The 23,458-nt window shown below is 51.1% G+C and overlaps 5 protein-coding genes across 5 annotated transcripts; 2 read left to right on the top strand and 3 right to left on the bottom strand.

The window, feature by feature from the left end:
* Positions 1-775: 775 nt before the first annotated feature.
* BDP81DRAFT_451346 (uncharacterized protein) lies at positions 776-1,423 on the bottom strand (the record flags this gene model as incomplete). The annotated part of the gene is made up of 3 exons (XM_060592617.1): positions 776-975; positions 1,059-1,095; positions 1,349-1,423. 3 exons carry the CDS (start codon positions 1,421-1,423, stop codon positions 776-778), a joined length of 312 nt encoding a protein of 103 aa, XP_060443458.1.
* Positions 1,424-8,647: 7,224 nt separating this feature from the next.
* Positions 8,648-10,424, top strand: BDP81DRAFT_323718 (eukaryotic aspartyl protease; the record flags this gene model as incomplete). The annotated part of the gene is made up of 3 exons (XM_060584820.1): positions 8,648-9,035; positions 9,100-10,008; positions 10,066-10,424. 3 exons carry the CDS (start codon positions 8,648-8,650, stop codon positions 10,422-10,424), a joined length of 1,656 nt encoding a protein of 551 aa, XP_060443457.1.
* Positions 10,425-10,589: 165 nt separating this feature from the next.
* Positions 10,590-12,785, bottom strand: BDP81DRAFT_53813 (heterokaryon incompatibility protein). Its single transcript, XM_060595959.1, has 3 exons — positions 12,465-12,785; positions 12,264-12,357; positions 10,590-12,197 (listed from the first exon to the last, which is right to left on the bottom strand). The coding sequence occupies exons 2-3, from the start codon at positions 12,322-12,324 to the stop codon at positions 10,720-10,722; spliced, it is 1,539 nt and encodes a 512-aa protein (XP_060443456.1). The 5' UTR covers positions 12,325-12,357; positions 12,465-12,785; the 3' UTR covers positions 10,590-10,719.
* Positions 12,786-13,150: 365 nt separating this feature from the next.
* Positions 13,151-17,613, bottom strand: BDP81DRAFT_482557 (SNF2 family domain-containing protein). The gene is made up of 10 exons (XM_060595013.1): positions 16,660-17,613; positions 15,909-16,543; positions 15,738-15,839; positions 15,455-15,681; positions 15,348-15,381; positions 15,112-15,290; positions 14,073-15,033; positions 13,812-13,997; positions 13,592-13,742; positions 13,151-13,494 (listed from the first exon to the last, which is right to left on the bottom strand). Exons 1-10 carry the CDS (start codon positions 17,191-17,193, stop codon positions 13,402-13,404), a joined length of 3,102 nt encoding a protein of 1,033 aa, XP_060443455.1. The 5' UTR covers positions 17,194-17,613; the 3' UTR covers positions 13,151-13,401.
* Positions 17,614-19,015: 1,402 nt separating this feature from the next.
* BDP81DRAFT_396093 (uncharacterized protein) lies at positions 19,016-22,428 on the top strand (the record flags this gene model as incomplete). The annotated part of the gene is made up of 5 exons (XM_060588144.1): positions 19,016-19,342; positions 19,422-19,620; positions 19,701-20,924; positions 20,978-21,365; positions 21,423-22,428. 5 exons carry the CDS (start codon positions 19,016-19,018, stop codon positions 22,426-22,428), a joined length of 3,144 nt encoding a protein of 1,047 aa, XP_060443454.1.
* Positions 22,429-23,458: the final 1,030 nt, after the last annotated feature.

The raw sequence follows: 23,458 nt of genomic DNA, 5'->3' as shown, positions 1-23,458 counted from the left end.
ATACGTCAAGTACGTGCACATGTACCGATATCATGCCGTAAGGTAGGTAGGTGATGGGATAGCAAACCTTAGGAATACTTCTGAACTGAATCTGCGTTTGCTGTTTCGACCTCCATTTAGCACTGCTTGAGCAGTTTAGGTGCACGCGGCGTGACGGATGCCATTACTAATTTGCTACAGGACTAGCTAGTGATACGCAAGTTACAATCATTGTCTCTACAGGCGCATGATGAGACCTCCAGCAATAGAATGCTGCGAGACGCCATATCGGCCTGTCTGAAGACTCCAGGTCAAGTTCCCTGTGCAGAAGAATTTGCACCCATCAATGTAGGTCTTGAGACTAGGCGCCAATGATGCATCATCAGCAAACTTGGCCATCAGACACGCGGCGGCATGGTTGAAGTCATTTATTGCTTTTCGATCATTTCCGTGACCATGGAGACTGCAATATCAAGACTTTCTGTTTCTCGAAAGAGTAAGGGCACAATGCTCGCGACCGTTTGCTGCGCCTTCGTGCTAAGAGTAAGCAAACGTGCCGCACTGGAAAAAGAAAAAGAGAGAAAGTGTTGAAGATGGCTTACTATCTCTTTCTTGAGAGAGAGGAGGTCATTGACGCTGGTTGTCTCCGTTAGTGCTCTGATATACACGCTTCGATCTAAGTAAGCAAGCAACCTACGCCCATACGAGAACGTTCGCCTGGTCCCACAACGTCTTCATTCCCGCTTCTCTGAGGACTTCGACTGGGAAAGAGATGCCGAAAGCGTAGCTAGTAAGGTCAGTTCATGTGATAGTACTCCGTCGTAGACGTATACGGAGGCGCATACTCGATTAAGCAGACGTTAACTGCCCCTGTGCCCATCCTAGTTGCAATGTACTCTCCTGTGGATGGGAGATTTGGGCTAAGCCAACGCTGTTGCTCTGTTTCGGAAGTCTCTATGAAGAACTCGATTTCATCGAAAAGAATCTGTCCATGGTCTGATTGATGCTCAAGTTAGCCAGATATACCGACTACTTGGTATGAGAGATACGGACTGATGGAGGCTTGGACTAAGACTTACCACGGTCATAAGCCTCACATACTGTATCACCAATCACCTTGGAAAAAAGGTCATGATATCATTCCCTAGGACTTCATGGCAGTCATCGCTGTCGGAAAGTTTGAGGCAGTGTTGCACGTAGTCGAGGGTCTCGCCGGAAAGCTTGTGCGGCTCGAAGATTGTCGTGCAACAAACTTGGGCTTCTGCTGATGAGCTACCTTACCCGGCATAGTAAGGCAAATATACAGTTGTACAACCACGCCTCACACGCTCTGTCAAAGAAAGGAGAAGGACTCATCTCCGAAACATACCCAGCCGAAGATCCACGGGTGTCTAAGAGTGGGATCCAAACTGGAGTCATGCCTCACTTGTCGGGCGACTTCCATGTCCTTTTCCGCAGTTGGAAGACACACCTTAATCTGAGAAAAGATATAGGTATGGTAATAGTGTCACTCGCATATTTGGGCGCTATTGCTACTGGATCTCTGCGATTCTATGAGGAAGACAGGGTTCAATCTAGAAAATATTTCTTTGGGTCACTTTTGGGGCGATACGTAGATTTAAAGAAAGCCTTCAGCATTTACGTGTTGGCACTCTTATCAGTAAATACCTAGCACGATGAAACAATCTAATTCGCCGTATAGTCCACTTTTGCGAGGTTCCAACACGTATACCCTGGACTTCGAAATAGGTGTGAGGCCAGTGAAACCTCGTATATAGTTGATTAACAATGACCAGACCCCTGCACCTCTAGTCCTATCGATGAAATGACCTTCCAGCTCACAGCTTGGATGTCGAAGCTGGAACACCCTTTCCGGTATCATCTACTTGATGCTGCCCTTGAGTATTCTGGTACCATGCCTCTGTCCAAATCTGAGAACACCAAATGTCTCATCCACAAGCACTGTTATACTTGGAATTCGCCCGTTGATTTGTCGTCAGGCGTTTTACGCATTCTATGTTTTTCAAACAGGTACCAGGCAAAAGCCAAGCCAAAGGTAAGGGTCATCAGTGGTAGCGATACTTCCAGAAATCTCTCGAGCGCAAGCGCAGATCTCACTTCCACTGTTCCAGGCGAAGTATCTGTGGAGATCTTGCTACCTTAGTCCTCTGAGCCACTGACCCCGACTGATTCATATTTGACTACATCGGTACTGAAGAATGTCTAAGTAAATTGGTCAGCTCTGGATCTTCAATAGCTCGCCCCCCACATGGAATGTTCTTTTTCCACAATCACTTACAGATACAAAGGTAGCTGGTAAATAAAACAGAGTGATCACGGTGATAATACGAACTGCGACTGCTTCCATGCTTGCTCTCTTGGCGAGAATCTCTTGCCGATGAGCTACCTTCTCTTGCCTAGATGCCGTCTGCGCCTGAAGGTTCTGGATAAGCTTTATGATGTCAGCTACAGAGCTGAAAAGGGTATTTGTAGGGCGACTGGCGGGCTACCGAAGCTTCTCTCCGATCGGAAGCCGCTGAAGCGGACTTCTCTATAATCGCCAAAGCGGGCTCCAAAGACGTAAAGGAATTCCACAACGCTTGGCATAACCTGACAGTAGGAGAATATGCGAAGCAAGGCATCTCGGGTTAATTCCATGGGCTGCGTGGATCCGCCCGTCACCAAGAAGCTTTTCCAAAAGATACGTTAGGTGCGGAAATAGATCAAGAGTGGAAAGTCACACATACATGAACCGGCAGTCCGGCTCTGGTTTGATCTCGGGATGCTCTGTTCTTGTTGGGGATTTCCCTGAAGACCCACCTCCGAGCCACCTTTCCAATGCATCTTCGGATCGATGATCTCCTCGAACAACCTCCCCCTGAGGGGAAATATCCCAATATGGAACAAAGATGTCTTCTGTAGTGACGAAAAGATCCTGTTGCTCCTGTCGATTTCCTAGCCTCTTCTGACATAGCTCTAGGAAGTGGCACCCGTAGCGTGCTCGGTCGATCAAGTTGAGAGGATAGTTGCTATGCGATCTGCATGATTTCTCGAATAGAGAGGGTATACACATCTGGTGTTCCATAGTTTTGGTACGAAATTTCGTTACAAGAATCGAGTAGATATGCGGGAATTGATGTCATCTCCTATGCTGAAGTCGTATGGTCTCTTTCTAGGTGTCTAGTGAAAGAAAGCTCCTCCCTTTCTTGTGCGACAATGAGGTATGATCTTAAATACGATAGCTTAAGTACTTATTGAGTCGACATCGCCACATGTAATCGCCGAAGAGTGCCTTGCTTTCTTTCCTGGGTTTCTCGGGCGTTCGCTTCCCGTGGTTGCTGTGTGACCCAAGTCTACAAGGCGTGACAAATGCCGGTATCACAGAAGTGTATCACAGGGAAGAACATTCTCCAACTAGGGGCTTGGTGTCAATCATTCGTCAACAAAGCCTCGTTTTGCATTTCAGTGTGTGCGTATAGCTCTAACTAGAGTGGCCATGACATTTTACACCACCTCGACCAGTTTCTCGGGGTTTATTGGTCAGAGCATCAGGCTGGTGGCGTATGTAAAGTGCTCAATAATGTTTCGCTAGCTGTAACACGAAGCTGCGGATTACTGCCACCAACATTTCTCAGCCTGCATCTCTCCTCTCAAAAAAGTGAGATCGTTCGTCGATTGTCCAAATGGTCGTTTCCTAGGTTGCCCCTGTTCAAAACGTCGGCGTGTTATCTCTACGTGCTTCAATCGTGGCGTCGAATGTTTGCTGACCTACCTGGACCGGAAGACACCAATCGGCACGACATTTGCCGATCTGGTGATGAACCCGAAGGTTATTCCAGAGCCTAGAAGGTTTGAGCCCGAGAGATGCCTCAAGTCTCATCCTCTTTACGCCCAGAGCACGAAATCCTTCTTCCCCTTTAGACGCGGACATCGTAATTGCATACGAGTAGGTCTCAAGTACGTTGACTCCTCATTTCAACAGCAGACCTGAGCAAACATGCACTAATTATTATGCGCCGCCAAGTCTTGTTTGGGCAGAGATGTATCTTGCAATTGCAAAGGTTCTGCGTCGATTCGATCTGGAATTATACAATGTCATCAGAGAAAGAGACATTGACCACCATCGTGACTGCTTTCTGGGCGAGCCTCGAGATGATACGAAAGGTGTTCGGGTCAAGGTTCTTCAGCAGCTGGACTGAATATGGCAGGGTAACAATGATCGGCGCAAGGCGGGTGCGCTTCGAATCCAGTGTGCATGGATAGCCGGGAGAGTCAAGAACAGCCGTTGTAGATGGGGTCTTTTCATCATTATTTCGTTGCACGTCCTTCTCCATTTCAAGTGTCACTGTCTCATCGGAAGCTCAATGCAGTGCCAGTTGGTGTCAAAACGTGGTCACGATGTCTCAACTCTTGAGCAGTAGAAGTTAGAACGAGGACTGGTATTCCGCGACCACTTTAAGCCCAATCTGGCCGAATAAGTGGGTCTATACGTGACGGCAGCACCCAGAGGCAGTCACGCACGGACGCGCTTACCCTCTGTTCTGCACCTTCCTTTACGTGCCCAAATATACATGTTTTTTTTACCCAAAATAACCACATTTCTTTCCGATTTCCGAAATAGAAAAAGCACCCCGAAATGCACTCTAATAAGCGCGCTTTAAATGTATATTTTCCGATCGAAAAATTTATTTAAAATGGTCTTGTTTGGTAGCTACTTAGTGAGGGCGAATTGGTACTTGGAGGTGGGCGCGGGATACGAGTCGAGTGGTCGCGGAATACTAGTGCTCGTTAGAACAGTAGCCCTCTGTTTCATCATAGTAGCTTTTGCTTCAATTACGTGAAATAAGGCAGACTAGGAACATTCATCTCCATAGCAATTTCAATCGATGCTTTCCTCGCGCGGCTACTGTCTTCTGATATTCGCGTTCTACCGAGTCAGGGCCGACGCTCACTCGGTCATAAGCGTTAGAAATACTGGCATGACAAGTTTCACTGCAAACATGCGAGTTGCGACCTAGGTACGTGCCAAGCAATATCAAGTGGACAAGAAAGTAATCTGCTGTTCAACGCCTCCCAATAATATATAAATCTTGTCGTCTCCAGAACCACTGCCGTTGCTACTCTTCAAGGCCAGCGTTGGTCTCGAGATATTCTTCATGTAATACGGCACGAGGGGGAGGAGTCGTTCTTCCCCGTGCTGTCCGCGCTGACCATCCGGGCGACGACCCCCGAAATCGTGGCCGCCCTCGAGAACTTTACGACCATCCAGCACCTGCAGCTAGAGATCTATTCTATACCATGGCCCGCCAGGTGCCCGGCCTGCTGGAGATGGAACTAGGCTTTGGTTGCACATATCCAAACCAGCGGATGATAGTTAGCGCCGTCCAGTATAGTGCTGGAGAAGAAGGGGACTCTGGACTTGTTGCCGGCGGACCATGGTGTCACCTCCTACTTCCATATGTAACCTGTCTAGCACCTGTGAAAGCTGTTATCCTATGTCGTTAGTTGAACTCGGATGCAATTCTCTTTCAAGGTCCTCAGAACCTGGGTGGAACAGCGTCGGGGAAAATAGAAGAGACCATAAAATAGTCGAAACTTTTTCCTAGAATAAGAGAATTGAATGTTCTCAACGCGAATCGGGGAACATTAATCCTTTCAACCGGCCTCAAGCAACATAGCGCTCCGCTCTTATTGCTTCATTCAACCCTTTTGCGAGGCTTTTGTTAGAGACTCTACCGGGAGATTCATTTATCAACCAGGGCGTCTATTCCCAGCAGACTTTGGACGCATCGTACTACACCTGCCTCGTGTGTCTCGAACCCCCCCAAATCTACACCTCTAGCACCACTGCAACTGCATTCAATTCCCATTGACCATGACGACATGCCCAAGGCATATCTTCATCTAAGGTACTTTATGCGCCAAGCCACTCCTCGCCTGTGTATTAACCGGTGACGCTACACAAGTCGAGGAGATATCGGCTCTCACTCGCTCCGCAAAAGTGGAAATGTCGCCCATTACTCACTACACGGCTATGGCTACCCAGCCGTCATAGAGGAAGATGGTTCGTCCACAAATGGATTTCTCTTACGACCACAAACGCATGCGCTCTCACAGCGGAAGAAGCTTGACGACTTTGAAGGCGAAGTTTACCAAATCAATAATGTTCAAGCCATGATCTTGACTCGCGATGGTGCAACAGTGGAGGGCCCGGTTAAAGCGGATATTGTCACGAAATAGGAATAGCACCAGCACTCTGTAATCAGCTCATCACGTGCGTTATCACGTGATTCTCTCATTTGTTCCTATGCACCTTTCCTTGCTCGATTTTATTTGGGTTAAATACAAGCCACTTTTACCACACTTCATATGCCCATTGCTGCGTGCCATAACTCGTGACAGATATCTACCTGTGGAATGGTGACAAAGACTTGGTTTCCGATCAATCTTGGGATTTGGAATGGTTCCTTCATGAGAGACTGGAGGACTGGATTGATCTTTTTTGCGGGAATGGAAATAGTGGGGGATGATGATGATGATTGCGATCTAGGCAAGAAGCTTCTTATTGTTCTCGGAGGCACCCTGGACCTGAACATAGATTGCAAAGCTGTAGTTGGCTCTACTTCAAGCATGGAGTCGATGCCTCGATCGACGGAACAATACAATGAAAACCAACATCCAGATCTCTCATGCATTCCCGCCAATCAATGTGGGCAATTGAATTGAACATCACTGTGAGTAAAATTTACGTCCGTCAAGCTGTAAAATTCCTAGCCGGAATCCGGGGGACGCCGCTCGGCACGGACAACGAAGAGCACGGGCGCAGAGCCCATAAATAGTTATGCCATCAGGCGCTGCACAGAAGAAGTCTAACCTTACTCGGTTCATCTCAGGTGGGCGCTGACTGAAGTGTCTTTGCATTTGCATTCTTCAGCAGACTTTGGAGAATTTTAATGGTAGACTCTTCTACTTCTTCAACTCTTCGCTAAGTGTTTGACTTCTCTAATGATGGGCTGAGAAGTACATGTGTATGGTCTGATTATCTATGGCACCTGAGCGATTTCAATGCTCTCCTTGCTTCAGGGCAGACTACAAGAGTCCGGGGGATCTCTCAGAATGTAACCCAGGATTGGCCAGCGGCAACTTAAGCCTATCGAGCAAGCACTGTTGCGATCCTTGGATCATCGATATTATCGCTTTCGGGTTATAAACTGTGGCGCAATTGGTCCGGATCATATCGGCTGTGATCTCTCCCGCACACTCAGGTCGCATGTACTCGACCCTCTGAACTCCTGGAGCTCCTTTGACCCGTCGACTTCTCGATGAGGGCTCTTGAAGAGATCTGAGGTAACCTATTCAGGACTAGCGGCCGTGGCTCTCACACCAAATCGCATTTACTTTCGTCTCAGGGGTTTGTCTGATCTACGATGTCCCACCGTTAGCTCGCCTGCGGCCCCTAGTCAACTCTGTGACGCCAGGCCCTGGAGTCATTGTTTGAAGTGTCCGTCGCGACCACTCACAGGCCCGTCTTGGATGTTCGAAGGTGCCAAGGCCGAACTGCCAAGTCTCGCAAGCTAACAAGTCTGGCATCCCTCCGCTAGGGTGAGACGAGTGGAAAAAAGCAGGAACCTCTCTGAGCATACTGCAGAGGAAGGTTGTCGTTCGTCCATGTGCTAGACAATTGTGTGTGTGTGTGTGTGTGTGTGTGTGTGTCTGCAAACCAGCACCCCCGAGAGCGAAAAGTATCCGTAGGAATGCCAATGCCGCGTGAGTTATGTGTCCCGTGTGCCACATTTGGATTTTGGCTCAGCAGCCGCACCAGGCGGGAGGATGCTCGACAGGGTCCTCCCAAGACTCTGCACTGACAAGGGATGTCAGAATGGGTTTGTTGTAGGGAAGAAAACGTGCGAACCATGCTACTTTGAGACACCATGGTTCCTCATCATCGTTGGCTGGTCCCCCTCCCTTGGCGCGGTGACAGATGGGACAGGGCATCGGCTAGTTCGTCTTCTCTCTCGCTCTTGGTCTTGGTCGATCTATTCCCATTCTCGTTTCCCATCTCTATTCTTGTCACAGCAATTCTCTTTTTCGTTGCCTCTTCTTTCCTTTACGCTAATTATTTCCCTTCGTCTTCAATCGTTGTCTGCCTCGACGGTGGAGTCTGCTTCTATTCTACTCTTCCCACCTCTTGGTAGCTCTTGGTAGCCAAGGCGTGTTTTGCATTGCGTTGTGTCTGCCGTTTGAAAGGCAACATTTCTTCACGACTTCCCGGTGGGATCTTCAATACCATTCAACCATCAACAGCTTGCTGGATCAGCTTTCTTTTTCGACTTCTCTTCGTTTCTTCTCTTCATTGTCTTTTCCAGCTAGTTGGTTCCTGATCTATACGCTCCTTAACCAACAACCGATTTTCTCTCACCGAAGGACATTTGAGATCGACCATCGAATCCACTGCCGCCACCACGAGACGTCCAACACCCTCCATCAACTCGATCAAGCGCCATTCCGTCAGATAGTTCCCATGTGGCGACGACCGCGATAGCACGCATCACCTTTTCCAGCGCCAGAAATGGCGCTCCTCTCATCCGCTCTTTTGGCTCTTTCACTAGTCACTGGAACCCAAGCATGGCCTCAGCTACCAACCGACGATGGCGTATTCAGCACTCTCATGACACTTCCCGTCATCCCGTATACCGCCACACAAAATCACGATGTCGAAGTAGTCCCGCGCGGGCTCTCCCTCCCCGCCGATGAGGGCGATGAAGTCAGCATGATGATGACGCTGCCAGTGACTTCAAAGTCAAGAAGAAAGAGACGCATACGGGCACCACGCAAAGTTCTACTCGACAATCTTCTCGGCGATGACTTGAAGGCTCTTCCTGCCGCCCCGGTGGTCAAGCCTCCGGTAGTGCGGGGCCTGCCCGTCGATGACAGTGTCGATGTAGACAGCGCTTTTGTCACGCTGCCCGTCATTCACTCTACCAAGCGCGGTGTTTTTAGCAGACAGGTTGAGGCGAAGCTTGCCAACCGTTCTGATGTGGCTTACTACGCCCAACGTGAGCAGCAACTCCCATTGCCTTTACTGATGAGCATATGGAGCATACACTAACTCCGTTATAGTCAACATTGGCACACCCCCTCAGCCAGTCTACGCTCAGCTAGACACCGGCTCATTCGAGCTATGGGTAAACCCAGAGTGCGGGGCCCTCGCTGCTTCTGATCAACGTTTCTGCGAAGCCGTCGGCTTCTACGACACGGCTCGATCATCAACCGCCGTATCGCTACAGACCACCAAAACTCTCCGCTACGGTATCGGCGCCGCAAACATTACCTACGTCCGCGACAGTCTCGCCCTTGCCGGCTCTCGAACGACAATGCAGCAGGTTCAATTTGGCGTCGCCACCAGCTCCGAAGATCAGTTTGCAGGAATTCTGGGCATCGGCTATGGTAACGGCGTCAACACCCGCTATAAGAACCTTGTCGACGAGCTCGCTACACAGGGAGTCACCCGCACCAAGGCTTTTAGCCTCGGACTGGGCTCCAAAGACGAACAGGAAGGAGCAATTGTGTTCGGCGGTATCGATACCTCGAAGTTCTCCGGACCGCTGGCACGCCTCCCGATTCTCCCCGCAGACCAGGCTCCCGACGGTGTTGCCCGGTACTGGGTAAACATGAACTCACTCAGTCTCACTCCACCGAGTCGCCGCGTTCGCATGTACCAAAACAGCTCGATGCCGGTCTTCCTAGACAGTGGCGCTACTCTAACACTGCTACCCGAGGAGCTTGCCGTGCAGGTTGCTACCGACTTTGGCTCACCTGGTCTGGACGCTAACGGATTCTACCCTGTCTCGTGTACTCTTGTCGATCTCAACGGCACAGTCGATTTCGACTTTGATGGCATGAAGATTAAGGTCCCTTACAAGGAGATGATCCGTGAGCTGCGCACCACCCCGCCGACATGCTATCTAGGTATCGCCCCCAACGCGGACTTCACGTTGCTGGGCGATACCTTTTTACGCTCAGCATATGGTAAGTTGATCCTACCCTATCCTTTTAAAGAGATGCCATCCTGACTCACATCGGCAGCCGTCTTCGACTTGGACACCAATGCTGCTTACCTAGCACAATACGTCAACTGCGGCACCAGGACGATGCCCATTAGCCGGCCGGAAGACATTGCAGCTATCCGAGGATTGTGTCCTGCCCCTGCCGGATCTATTGCTGTTCCCATACCACCAGCGACCAATGGCACCACCACCTCACCAGGGACGGGGGCAGGTTCCGGCTCAGGATCTGGCTCGGATGCTGGATCAACCTTGCCCACGAGTCCCGCTCCTGAGATGTCTGGCGTGCCGGCGTCTGATACGATATCATCCACCTCAACGTCAGCACCAAGTACTCTCGCAATTGTCTTGGTAATCGGCTTAGCAGTTATTTTGATGTGAAAAATGGACAGTCGAATGAATTGTTTGGTGTGCATGCGGGCACACTTTTATGAGCATCTTGAGCGGGCAATGTGTGATTTTATGGCGTTTGGAACAGCGTAACTGCCAAACTTTTGATTCTGGCATCATCGGGATGACTTTTATTCACTCGGCGCATAGGATGAGCAGCGAGCATTGTCAAAAAGTCGAGGTTTGAAACAGAGATTAATGTCATGTGCCACATGAACGGCCATTCGAAATATCAGCTAGTCTTGCTCCGTGAAGTGAACTGATTTGACACCTCGCCATTGGATATCTACTTGATCGTAACGGCCCTCTTCTTTGCGCTATTCAAGACATTCATATCTGTGAATGTTGCCAGCCCAACTCGACGGTATACTCCACCGGATGCTTCATCTTCAACCACCATGAGCGCAACGAGCAGCTCAGCGTCTCCGAGCAACGTTTTCCCTAAAAGAAGGTACTCGGTCTCCCTGTCCCCGATCTCAAGCGATACATCAGCTAAATCAGGATATTCTGTTACCCACTCTTCGTCCTCATCAACCATTGACTCGTCCACGTCGTCAAGTGTGAGGATTGGGCACGACAAGACCACGTTGTGCGGTTTGGTACGTTCTTCCAAGAGAGTCATACTCCGGACCTTGGCAAACTCCGTTGTGAGCAAGCCAGTGTACCGGATCCGCCCATTCAGAGAAGCCCAAGACCAACTTGGTGCCCGATTCGACCTCTTCCTTTCCGCATCCCTGTCTGCATCGCAGCCTTTCTTAGACCAAGTCAGCTGTTCGATGAACCATCTTTTCCATAACCCGAAAGTGTTTCCATCTCGCCACAGGCTCTCAAGCTCTATTGTGATGCCCTTCAAGGCGTTTAGCCTGTCGTCAGCTTCACCCAACAAGCGGCGCGAGTACTGCTCAACCACAGTCATCCAGATGTACCTCTGCTCCTCCTCTTGAACCCCAAAAATTGACCCTGCCTCGTCATTGAAAGCCAACCAAGGCAGACTTTCCAACGGTTGCAAGTACTCCAGACCATCACCAGTAACACCCCGCAACTCAATTTCCTTACACTGCCACAGCAGCTCATATTCCGAGAAGAACAACATCCTTGATGAAAGCATGAACTCCTGAAGAACCCACCCGCGTGTGTCTATGACATGCTTGGGTATATGTGTACCACTTCGGAGGTAGACAGTGCCTAGGCCGCTCGACATGGGGATGCGAAATTTGTCCTCAGGCAAGTACGTCCCCTTCATTCCAAGAAACCCATCTTGAGCTTTCGCTGCGGTTCCAGCCGCAATCATGACCGCAGCATTCTTGTAGATCAGAGCCATTTCGCCAATCTCCTTCTCCTTGTCTTGAACGCAATCCTGAATGATGCAGAATGCATCAACCCAGAGATAGCGGAACCCGAACTTTCGCGTGACGACTACCGCATCTCTGACCGTCTGCTCCAAATCGCCCATTCTTATCTCCTCGGTCATGCGGTTGAGAGTAGCTTTTACGAGTTTACCGGGCTGTTCGCCGCCCCAGCAGTAACTCAAGGCGACGTACTTGCCTTCCTCTTCGACGTCATTGACGAAGAGCTTCATAGCGGGCGACTGGACTGTACCAACGTCAATTACTCGTGTCGGCAAAACACTGTCTCGGCCGTAGCGGCATTGGTCATGAGCTTTTCTGCACTCTTCATACAACCGTGAAGCAGCGGAGAACACCTTTTGGCTCTTTACATCTCTCTGCAGAGGTCTCCTGTATACGAAGCCAGCAGCGGAGTCTCCTGCGTTTCTCATCAGACGTTTTCAGTGAATTTTCCGCAGTACATCTGGTACTTGTGGTCACGTACCGTCCTTTGCGTAAGGTAAGATGCTTAAAATAATGTCCCCTGAGGGTAGACTGCCCTCCATGATGTCGATCCATGGTGGTGCAACATTGGAATACTTTGTAGAAGAGCGATTACGCAATGTCAGGGTCTCGTTGCCGGCCCAGATATGTTCATGATGCCTCTTGGATGCAGTACATATGAAGTGGCACAGAGAACACCCACCCGTAGCCGCAGAGCAACATTGCGTATAGGTAGAGTGTTCAAATCCGGTAGTTGAGTTGAGCGCCTTCAGACCCTCTTCCGAAAAGACGAGGAGACATCGGGAGCAATATTTGTCGGTCTTATTTGGCCCCCGAGATCTTTTAGAGCTTGACGAAGAGTCATCCAGCTCAGCTTCAGAACGGCGTCGAGGTTGTGCCGACCTATGCGGCAGAGATACTGACATATCAACGTATTGTAAGACTTAGGGCGCCTAGCTGCCATTCACCGTACCAGGACAACAGAGTAAGACCAGGAATATATGTAATGTCGAGTGGTAATCATGCGCCAACGCGGGAGCGCGGGAACACGCGAGGAAGCGCCCATGGGCGGCCTTCCGCACGTGTGGCTGAGCGTGCATGAAGGCAACCAAGCTAAACACATCATATGCAGGCTGTAGACAACTAGGCTGCCCAACCTTCTTTCTCTTTGGAAGTCGCGCTTCGCCTCGTTAGGCATACTGTCTGTCACCATCCAATCATGAAAGAGAGCCGCAAAAGATGCGGCCAACAACCTGCTCATTCAGGTAGCGCAGGCAACTATCTCCGTGTTGCTGCCGCAGAGAGGCGGCTAGGACATTATGATGCTAGGTCAAAGAAAGCTATGTGTTGCTATATTCTTACGAGACTGGCAGTGTTCTATGATATTGTAGAGAAGAAAATCAATTGGGTATTATTATGAGCAACTATCATGGCGAAGCTCTGCTTCTATACATGATGGCGCTAGGCTCCTGAAGAGATACAACTAAGTGAGATGCCTGCATCGCATCGCAATGACCCCTCGGAGGACCGTAGAAATGAATCATTCAAAAAAATATCACCATCAAGTTCATCAAGACATCAATTCGCACATTTCCCGCAGCGAACCATCACCTCATGACCTCAACATCTCCTCGGCCTTCTTATGACTGATCCATCTCGTCATCAACACCAGGAGGCTCGTCGAACCCAATTGCTGCCAGGTTCTTCTTGACGTTCTGCTGTGATCTCATTTCCTACACCAAGGCAATGTGATTAGCCAAAGAGTTGAAACTATTGACGGCGCGAACCGCTTGCGATGATTACATATAGACAATGCATGCCTCGACTTACCTCTTCTACCGTGTTTTTGATCACGTATCTCGTGACGAGCACCTTTTTACCCTGGCCGAAGCGGATCGCACGGGCGATGGCTTGGTTCTCGACGCTGGGGTTCCACTGCAGCTCGACGATGAACACGCGGTTGGCGCAGGTTAGGTTGAGACTGGTGAAGGGCGGTAGTCAGTATGAATGGTGTGCCTTGGCATGTGAATGAGACAGAGTATGAACACACCCAAAGGCACCTGTGCCAGTCGTCATGATGAGAACCCTCTTCTCCTCGTCCTTTGCAAATTGTCGCAGAATGTCCTGTCTCTGCGACAAGGGACAGTCGCCGTCAATCTTGTGGTACTTAACGCCGACCTTTTCTAGGTGTTTTGCAACTAGGCGGAGTGTTCTCGTCCAGCAAGAAAAGATGATGCTGTTTTCCGAAAATGTTGGTGAGCGTCCCGTTGAGACAAATGCAAAGAGCTGTGATTCTTGTCGGGTGACTTACCTCTTGGTTGTCGAGACGTCGACTTGGACGTCACGGATGAGGGCCTCCATCTTGGTAGAGTATCCCACCGTGTTAAAGTAATCCGCATCGTCCGCGCCTGATGTGGTCTGGGCAGACACGTCAGGTATACCCCCGGCATCCACCGCAGTCCTGTCAACCCTCACCAGCGGAACCGTCGTGGGACCAGCAGAAGAAATCTTGGCCGACTTCATCCAATTGTCACATACGGGACAATGCCGCCCCCGAGAGCCGGAGACCGGGGCCGACACCGACGCCGCCGACGACAAGTCCGAGTCCTCGAGACACTCTGAGCAAAACACGTGTGTGCACTGCTCCTCAAACTCGTTGCGCAGCCTGCTGGACCCGAGGATAGGCATAGGCTGGTGACACCCATCGCACGTAATCTCGGCGTTCTGCCCCAGCGCCGAGACGGCGGCCTCGCGCTCGTCGAGGCGGTAGCTCCGCCGGTGCCAGGAGAAGGGCTTCTGGAAGGTACCGTGGTTGCAGAAGATGCGCATCTGGAGGTTGGCCTGGAAGAGACCGAACTTGCTGCTCTTTTCGACCTCGCCTACTTTCTGCTTGATGGTGCGCATGAGAATTTTCTTGGTCTTGTCGTACTGCTGCTGCTCCTCGGGGCTGAACCTGAGGTCAACGATGCGTTCCTCGAGGCCGGGGAGGTCGAGGAGGTCTTTTGTGCGGCGAAGGCAGAGGGATTCCATGAGGGTGACGAGACGCTCTTTTACCTTATCGAGGTTTTCCGAGTGTTGCTCAAAAGGCACCTCGATGTAGCGGCGGAAGGCGGCTGGATTGTCAAAGGGGGTTGCGCGGATGAAGGCGAAGAGGGCGCCAATGTCGGCGAGTTTGTTCTGGATGGGCGTACCGGTGAGGCACCAGCGGGAGTTTGCGTGGAGCGATCTGCAGGCTTGGTAGAATGTTGTTGCTGGGCGGCGGATGATGTGCGCTGTGTTGTGATCTGTCAGTTTGTTGTCTACGATGTAGAGATGGAGAGGGTATTGCAAGTAACGGGAGGAAAGCTTGCCTTCATCGAGGACCACTCGGTACCAGCCAATCTTGTGCAGGATAGACGATTTCTTATCAAATTCTGCAGATAGTGTGTTGTAGGTTGTCACGATGACATCGGAGCCCTTGATCTTGTCGAGGTCCTTCTCTCGATTCGGACCGTGGTACTTGACATGCGTCAGGCTCCCATCCACGTGCCTGTCAGGTTGTTAGACGTGAGAGACCAAATTGGTGGTCGCGGTTATAGTTACTTACTTCTCAATTTCATTTGTCCAATTGTAAATGAGTACTAGTCATGGTTAGTTTTCGGACTCGTCAAGGGGGTTGGGAGGAATAGGCTGAGCGTTTTCTTGGAGACTCACGAGCAGATGATACCACTACGAGGGTGGACCCGGAGTAGTGCAGGTCCTTGTTCTTCTCCCCGTTCATGTCTTCGTCGACGGCCCAGGTACGGGCGTCGTCGAGAGTCTTGACGATGAGCGAGAGGATGGATAAAGATTTACCCATGCCCATCTCATCTGCAAGAATGCCACCGCCCCTCTCGTCCGGCTGGATCTTTTGCTTCACGTTTGTGATCTTGTGGCGGTACCTGGGTGATACCGATTAGAGTGATATCTAGTGATCCACAAGTTTTGAGAAACATACCATTCTTGTCCTTCTACCGTCACTGGGTACCAGAGTCTATAATTTGGATGAATGTCACCAGACTCCCGTTCCAACATAAACGCGAGCGCCTCCTGTTGGTGCCTGCGGACGACTTAGCATAACACACTCAGAAGAGGGTGTGATCAGTGATAGACAGAAGGTAGACGTTACCCTAGCAGGTCATTCTTCAATCGCTTGTCTCCGAGTTCTCGGTTGAAGTGGCGCTTGTTCTTAATCGAGTCATACACCTCAATCATCATCCGCCTTAACTTCTCTTCCCGCGGTTGCCGCCCAGCCGGTTGGCCGCTGTTGACCTCGTTGATGGTATGCTCGGGCATCGCCTCGCCGCCCTGAATCTTGAGAACATGCGGGTTCTCATAAGAATGCTCTCGGCGCGCATGGTCCGACTTTTGCAGCCAGAGCTTTCCCTCGGTCAGCTTGTCGCCGACGCTCTTCGCGGCGCGGCGCGGGCCGTAGACGTTGATGTCAACTTTGACCATGGCCTCGACAGGCTTCTTGGCGCGGCCGATGGTCTCACGGAGCGTCCTGGTCGGGGCGATGGGCTCAAACTCGACGTGAGAGTCTGGACTGAGCAGTCGGGCGAGGGCCTTGCCGGGCCCGGAGCGGAGGTAGCCGAATTCCGTAGTATTGTCGTCCTTAAAGGAGAGGCAGATGTGTTCTTGTGAATCGGTGAGAGTGAAGCGTTGGTAGGCTGTCTTGCCTGGGGCTGAGGCTTGGCTGGACTCGCGCAGTTTGGTGTCGATGACGGCCATGTCACCTATTAATTTGACGTCTACATTGTAAAGCTATGACTGATGAGTCGGGGTTGTCCTTTACATCATCTTGAGAGAGAAGAGGAAGGAGAAACAAGACTGTATGTCTAGATGACCAAGAGACTTGATGAAATGAGTTTATGTCTTACCATGCCGTAGCAGACCTTGTCGGCTTCGTCCTCGCCCGCCGTCGACGAACATGAGTCCGAACCTGCGATGCTGGAATCGGGGAAGAGTGAGGGCGAGTGTGTTACAGGCAAAGAATCTTGTGACGATCCGGAGCTCTGGGGTGAGCTGTACGTCCCCTGCGCAGGAGAGTGTGCGATAGTATTGCGACCCCATATTTCCAGGTCGGTCCCGAAGTCGTAGGGCGCGAGCTCGGTTCCATCACCGAGATTGAGGGCCCCTAATTGATCACCGACGCTCTGGCCAAAGAGAAGACTGTCGAACATGGCATTCATGGAAGGGTGGTCCTCGATTACGGGAACATCCTCTTGGCCGCCCTGGTTGGTGTAGTCAAAGCTTTGAAAGGGGGTATGGCGTGGATGATATCCGGGGTCCGAGTAGTCTTGGAAGCCGCCTTGGTAGGTTGGCGTGATGGAGCCGTACGAGGAGACGGACGACGGGTCGGGATAGTGGAGATCCTCATCTTCCTCGTTGAGAAGTCTCTTTAGCGACGACATGACGGCTAGGGGGTATCGGAGACTCAAGGTAGTTTACTAAGTCAGTCTGTCGATGAGTGATTGAGACTAAAGTCCTTTTTCGGAGTTGATTCCGGAACTGGAGGTTAGTGTGTTCAAAGCTAGTGAAAGCTTCGAATGACTTCAGTTGAATGAACGGACGGTTGTCGAGTCTATCTCGCAAACGGGTCGATCAATGTTTTCCCACTGTCAAGTGCTTCTTCTCATGCAGCCAGTGCCTTGAGGAACATGATGAGGCTCTCTGCGGCAAAGCAAAAGGCGCCGGGCGAACCATTTTTGACCACATGATGGTCGGTGACGTGAGGCAATCGAAGAGGTTACCGTTTGCTGTGCAGTCTCCCTCCTTGAGGCGCAGTGCGCGGACGATGATGAAGGCGATCGTGCTTCCCGTTGGTGGTTCGCACTTCGCCGAAGACTTGTAGCTGTGCTCCGGACGCGCACAACCCACACCGCGTACTTTTTCCACTTTCTTAGTGTCGTTGGGGCCTGTGAGGGTCCTTGTGGGCGATTTGGGGGTCCCTAACTGTCCTAACTGTCCTTAGGGTCATTCTCGCACCCGCTTTGCACCGCCCCCGAAGGCCCCCCGGCACCCCGGTTCACCGACGGTTGCTCCGCCCCAACCGCTCGGAGTCCCCCGACCGGGGCATTTTCAAGAGCCTCACTAGCCCGGAATGAGGTCAAATGATGGGGAAATGCCCACCTGCCGATGCTTGTTCTCGAGAATAGACACCGGAGAGGGCTCCGGTCGGTAGGGTTGAAGATGACGTAGATTGACGATGCTCGCGGGATTCCCATGTCGCGGATCGAGTCTTGTGACGCGGGATTTCTCAACTGACGATGTGGACCACTTACCATTAATACACAGCGGAGATATATCGTCAAGACAGAGTAAAGGCAACTCACAGCCGGCTAAGTCGGCTCCAACGGTAAGTCACTGCATATGAGCCAACCAAAGCAAGTCACAAGAGTCGACACTGCTCAACAGCCCTACGAAACAAAAGGGACACTGCAGCAACCAACAGGGCGGAAGGGCAACTCTGCCCCTCACAAGGCGTCCGCGGGGCACGACAATCTTGAGCCAGGCTACGAGACTGCGTGTTGGAAGACACGCGGGAACTCGTGCTAGTAGGTCAGTCGTCAGGGGTAAGATGCAGTGCACAATGCATGTCGAGTGGCTTGTTGTTGGCAGCACAGAGAGAGAGACACATGCAGACAGCCTGACAGCGCGCCAGATACCACTCGCTCTCTCTGCGAATCCGCAGTGACGCACACAGCAACAGACAATAGAACTGCAGAAGAAGAATGTGGCAGTGGCAGTGCTCACTGCCTAGCGCCTCACACATCCCTGGTGCCCCTGTTCTGTTTACTGTGCGGGCCCGACGACCACAAGAAACTATTGGATGCCCCTGTGAAGACGTTGGACTTGGGCAGGGGTTGCTCGGACGGGGTGGTATTCTATTATACGCCTGGCTGCCTCTTTTGCTGTGAACAGCATCAGCCTCAATTCGTATCGACCGCTCTCTCGGTGCAAGCTGTGGACTCTGAACATCAACCCCATTCTCATTCTTCCATTCTCCAAAGACTTTCTTTCCTTCTTGTTCAGCTCTCTCCACTTGGTTCTCTCTCTCACTCCATTTCCCCGCGAGTTTGTTCATGTTTCGTTGTGGTTTGCGCCGCTACATGGTCCACAACAAACTGGGTTTAGTACACGTACCTAGCTTGTGGGAGCCTGAGCCCCCGTAACGGCCGTGAGCAATTCGACACTTGTCCCGGAGCCAGCGCCGAGTTCGCCAAGTCCGCAACTATGGCCCAAGGGTTCGAAGTCTACCGGGTTCCAGACCTCGATGTCGACGTCGAAGTTGCTCTCAGGAAGAGCGCCGATGACTTTAAGGGACTGCTCAATGATATCCATGTCGATAAGATCGAAAAGACTACCTTCTCCGATGTATGCCGAAGTCTTAGCGCTATTCAATTTCAGCAACAAGAGAAGAAGACCTTGATGAATCTCAACAGGATTGAGTTATTCCTTAGCGGCATGCATTCATTACAAGACGTCCTTAGAGGTAGGGGCATGGAAGATGTCGAGGGTATCATGGCGTTTATTTGGGGTCCAATGAGGTTTCTTCTTGAGGTATGGACGCACATCTAGGATTCAACAAACTCAGCGTCGCAAAACTCTCCCATTGCTAACCTACCTTTCCCCAACTCAGACCACCAACGTCAACGACAAGGCATTTGATCACATACTCGACGTTTACCAACGGCTTGGTATCCAGATTCTTCCCCTTGACGAATACAAGCAATTCTTCGCAGAGTCGGTCAATGGCAGAATATGCCTCCTCAATATCTACAAGGACGTCGCCGAGTTCCACAAAACCGCATATAGGTTATTTTCTCTTCGCAGCTCGTGTAAGCTAAATCACTTTATTAATCAGTTGGTTTACTACCTACAATGTGCTTAATGTTGATACTGACAGTGGGAAATACAGTATGGGGTAAGCTATGCAAAGCGACATGGAAAGATCTAGGATCGACCTTCGATCACCTAGCAGCGAGCCTCAAACTTCACGCAGACTTCATTCGAACCCACGGAGATCGATATGCTTTGCGCGTAGACTCGGGCTTCGAATCACCACAAAACAACGCCCTATTCAACAATAACGACTTCCGTCGCAAGTCTCACGAGTACATGGACAGGTGCCGCCAACAATGGAAGGATTTCAGAGATAAAGAAACAGCCAGGAAGAGGAAGCAAAAAGGCAAGGTCCTCAACTGGATCGCCGTGCCTAAAACGCTAGAGAATCTACACAAGAGCTTTGTCGAGAAGAGAGAGCCGTATCCCGAGACAGGACGCTGGCTTTACACCCGGTACGACGAAGTCTCGAACTGGATGCGCGAAGATATTCCCCAAGATTCTGCCCTTTGGGTCCATGGCAAGAGAGGTATGGGCAAGACCGTCTTGTCGTCGCTCGTGGTCACCCGCTTGGAAGAACTCATCAGGACCAAATCCATACCCTCCGACGTGCAGATTTGCTACTTCTACTGCCGCGACGACGACCCTGAGCTGAATACGTACTTTGGAATACTAAGGGGCATCATCCACCAGCTTGTCTCCGCAGTCAGCGTACTCAGCCACGACCCAGACGAGGTGAACGATGAGGAAGATGAGGGTCCAGACCACTGCAGCAACAACAACGGGTTTATACTCCCTCTCTGCGACGACAAGATCTCAAGTAGCGGCGGCTCAACTCTATCGACCGCAGAAGGGTGTCTCTCGCTTATCGAGGCCTTCTTCGAGATCCATCCCCGTCTGTATATCGTCGTGGACGGGCTTGACGAGTGTACTGGCCGCGTGGAGATTCATCAGGCGGTCTCCTTCCTGGTAAGCCAGGTCTCACGTCTTGACGAGATCAATCAGGGACAGCTGCGCGTGCTGTTCATGAGTCAACAGGCCCCCGACGTCAAATCGGCCATGACGAAGCCTACCGTCAGTCCAATCATAGGCGAGGTTGAGCTCAAAGATAACGACAACACGCAGGATATACGGACTTATGTGAGGAGTCGGATGAGCCCAGCAGAGTTAGCCAAAACGCGCCGAACTGTGAGAGGAAGGATCAATCCTCGTGAGGAGTTAATAGTCCCTGGAGACAACTTCAACCTCTTCGAGAGAGAAATACAGCGCATCGAGGAGGAGGTATCAATGCAGAGCGAAGGTTAGCTGCTTGAGGGACGTGTGTTTCGGGACTTAGGCTAACCAGACTGTCAGGGCTCTTCCTTTATGCGGTCCTTGCAGCGGACTATCTATCGAATCAATTCACCAAGGGAGACCTTCTGCAGAAGGTCAAATCAAGAATGCTTCCTGTAGGTATAGCCAAGATGTACGACGACCTGCTGGGGACTCTCAAAGAGAAGATGCTGGACTTGTCTGAGGCCCACTGGGAAAAGGCAAAGTTGCTCCTCGGATGGCTAGCCTGCGCTCATCGCCCGCTCAAATGGCACGAAATACAAGCTATCATTGCTTTCGATCTCGTGGAGAATGAGATAAACTTCGATCTCCGGATGATTCGGAGAGACAACATCAATGACTTTCTCGGCTCGCTGGTCGAGGTCTTACCGGGCGATGAGATCCGGCTCATGCATTCAACCGTCAAGCAGTATGTTGACTTACATCCCCAACGGGAGACCTCGAGAGACTAACTTGGCTACCCTAGACATCTGGTGGGGAGTAGACACATTCACTCGAAATCAGTTCAATGTGATCTCGCCATTCTGTGTCTTCGCTACCTATCCCTGCCCTGCTTTACGGACGAGGAGTACACCCCAGCCGAACGCTATGAACAGATACAACTGGGCTACTTCTCATTCCAAGACTACGCCGTGCCTAAGTGGTACAAACACCTTGAGACCGTCATCGAAGACTGTCATGACATCTTTGCGCCCGATTTCTACGTCGACGCAGAGCAGGGACGGCGGCGTAATTTCGTCCACGACTTCAACGATGCCTTACACAGGTTCACACAAGCCTACGACGCAGACCTCAGAAGTCTGACGGACATACACCAAGAGTTCACGCACGAGCATCTATCAAACTTCATCAACTTACCATTCTACACTAATCTTGTCCGGTTATGGAACCACATCTACACACACCAGAAGGAATCCGTCGACGACCGCAACAAAGCCGGCATCAAACGTCTACAAGACGCCTTCCTATCCCACCGCACAGTCTTGGAAGAGGAATACAAGCCGACTACAATCATGTGCGGACAGGACACGATCGAGACCTACTACGGCCCCAACCAGTTCAAATGCGAACGCACGCTCTGCAAATTCTTCTACGAAGGGTTCAAGACCAAAAAGGACCGAGACTCCCACCACAACCGCCACAACAGACCCTACTCGTGTCGCCTGGAGACGTGCAGCGCGGCGCCCTTTGGCTTCTCGTCCAACAAGGATATGGAGAGGCACATGAGGACGTACCACCCGGATGACAGCGAAGGACAGACGCCCTTTATACAGATGAGCAGGAGGGTTGAGCAGGCCAAGTTCCCGTGCAATATTTGCGGCAAGTGTTTCACGAGGAATATCAACTTGAAGGGACACATGAGGAGCCATTTTGGCGAGAGGCCATTTGCCTGCTCGAATTGCGGAAAGGCGTTTGCGAGGTTGAACGATTGCCGCCGGCATGAGCGGATTCATACCAGGAAAGGTTCCTGAGAAGGTCACTCGGGATATGGCTTGGGGTTAGGGCGTTGGGCGTACAGAGATCTCGACGAGGACTATCGATACGATGGGCCTTTTGAGGTACTCGGGCTTTCAGGTTTCATTGGTATTCAATAACATATCTAATCCACTCTCTCTGAAAGCCTGTTCGTAAGATTATAGGGGAAGCCATCGGGTCAAGTGAAGCTAGTACGTGCAATACGGACGCAAATCGACTTCATCACTATGGGCATATCGAAAGCGTATTGAGGCTTAACCTTGAGAGAAATCAAACTCTCAGAGAATGCTTCATTTATAGCATCGTCTACTCTCGGATCACCTTGAGACAACACCTGTGCTACGGACCACAAGCAATTCTGCAATTGAGAGTCGAGTTTCGCAAAATCGCAAAGGCTGTGGCAAATCCAGCATCATCCTTCAATCCTTCGGGAAGCCTTCAGGATAGACATGCCACAATATCACTATATCAATCATATCAAAGTCCCCCAGAAATTTCAATGACGTTGCGCCATCACTGCACTCGCCCTGGCAGCGACCACCAACGACCGTTGAACCGTCTCTGGGCGCGCGGACACGATGGACGATCACGACAGCGATCAGCGGGTGGCCAGGCCATTCCAACAGATTGTCGAACCCCCTCCCGTGCACTCCCAACTGCCGATAACCTCCGAAGATCACCTTTGGGACCCAAGATGCAGAAGATCAACCCGAGAGAACACAAGGACCCTGGCCTGGAAGATGGAAGAAGGGATCAGATTGCCAACCGCTCGCTTCTCGCATGCGCCACACATTGGTGGGTTTCGACCTTGCCGTAAACTGTCAGGACTGCATGCAGGAATTGAGGAAATAATACTGCATTTCATCCAAACAGCATGATAGCCACCCTCACCCGAACTAACGCCGTGTCGCCGAAATATGCTCTTCTTTCCTTCCAAGAAACTACTCCGTGATGTAGAATGATCGGCGCCGATCGACAGACCGAAGGGCGGCCGGTGAAAACGCTCACGGGCTAGTAGCGTGGCCC

This window comes from Colletotrichum phormii, assembly GCF_030913505.1.
Source record: "Colletotrichum phormii strain CBS 102054 chromosome Unknown BDP81scaffold_14, whole genome shotgun sequence".
Taxonomy (NCBI): Eukaryota; Fungi; Ascomycota; class Sordariomycetes; order Glomerellales; family Glomerellaceae; genus Colletotrichum; species Colletotrichum phormii.
The sequence above is the reverse complement of the archived record's forward strand: the minus strand, read 5'-3'. Positions and strand labels throughout refer to the sequence as shown.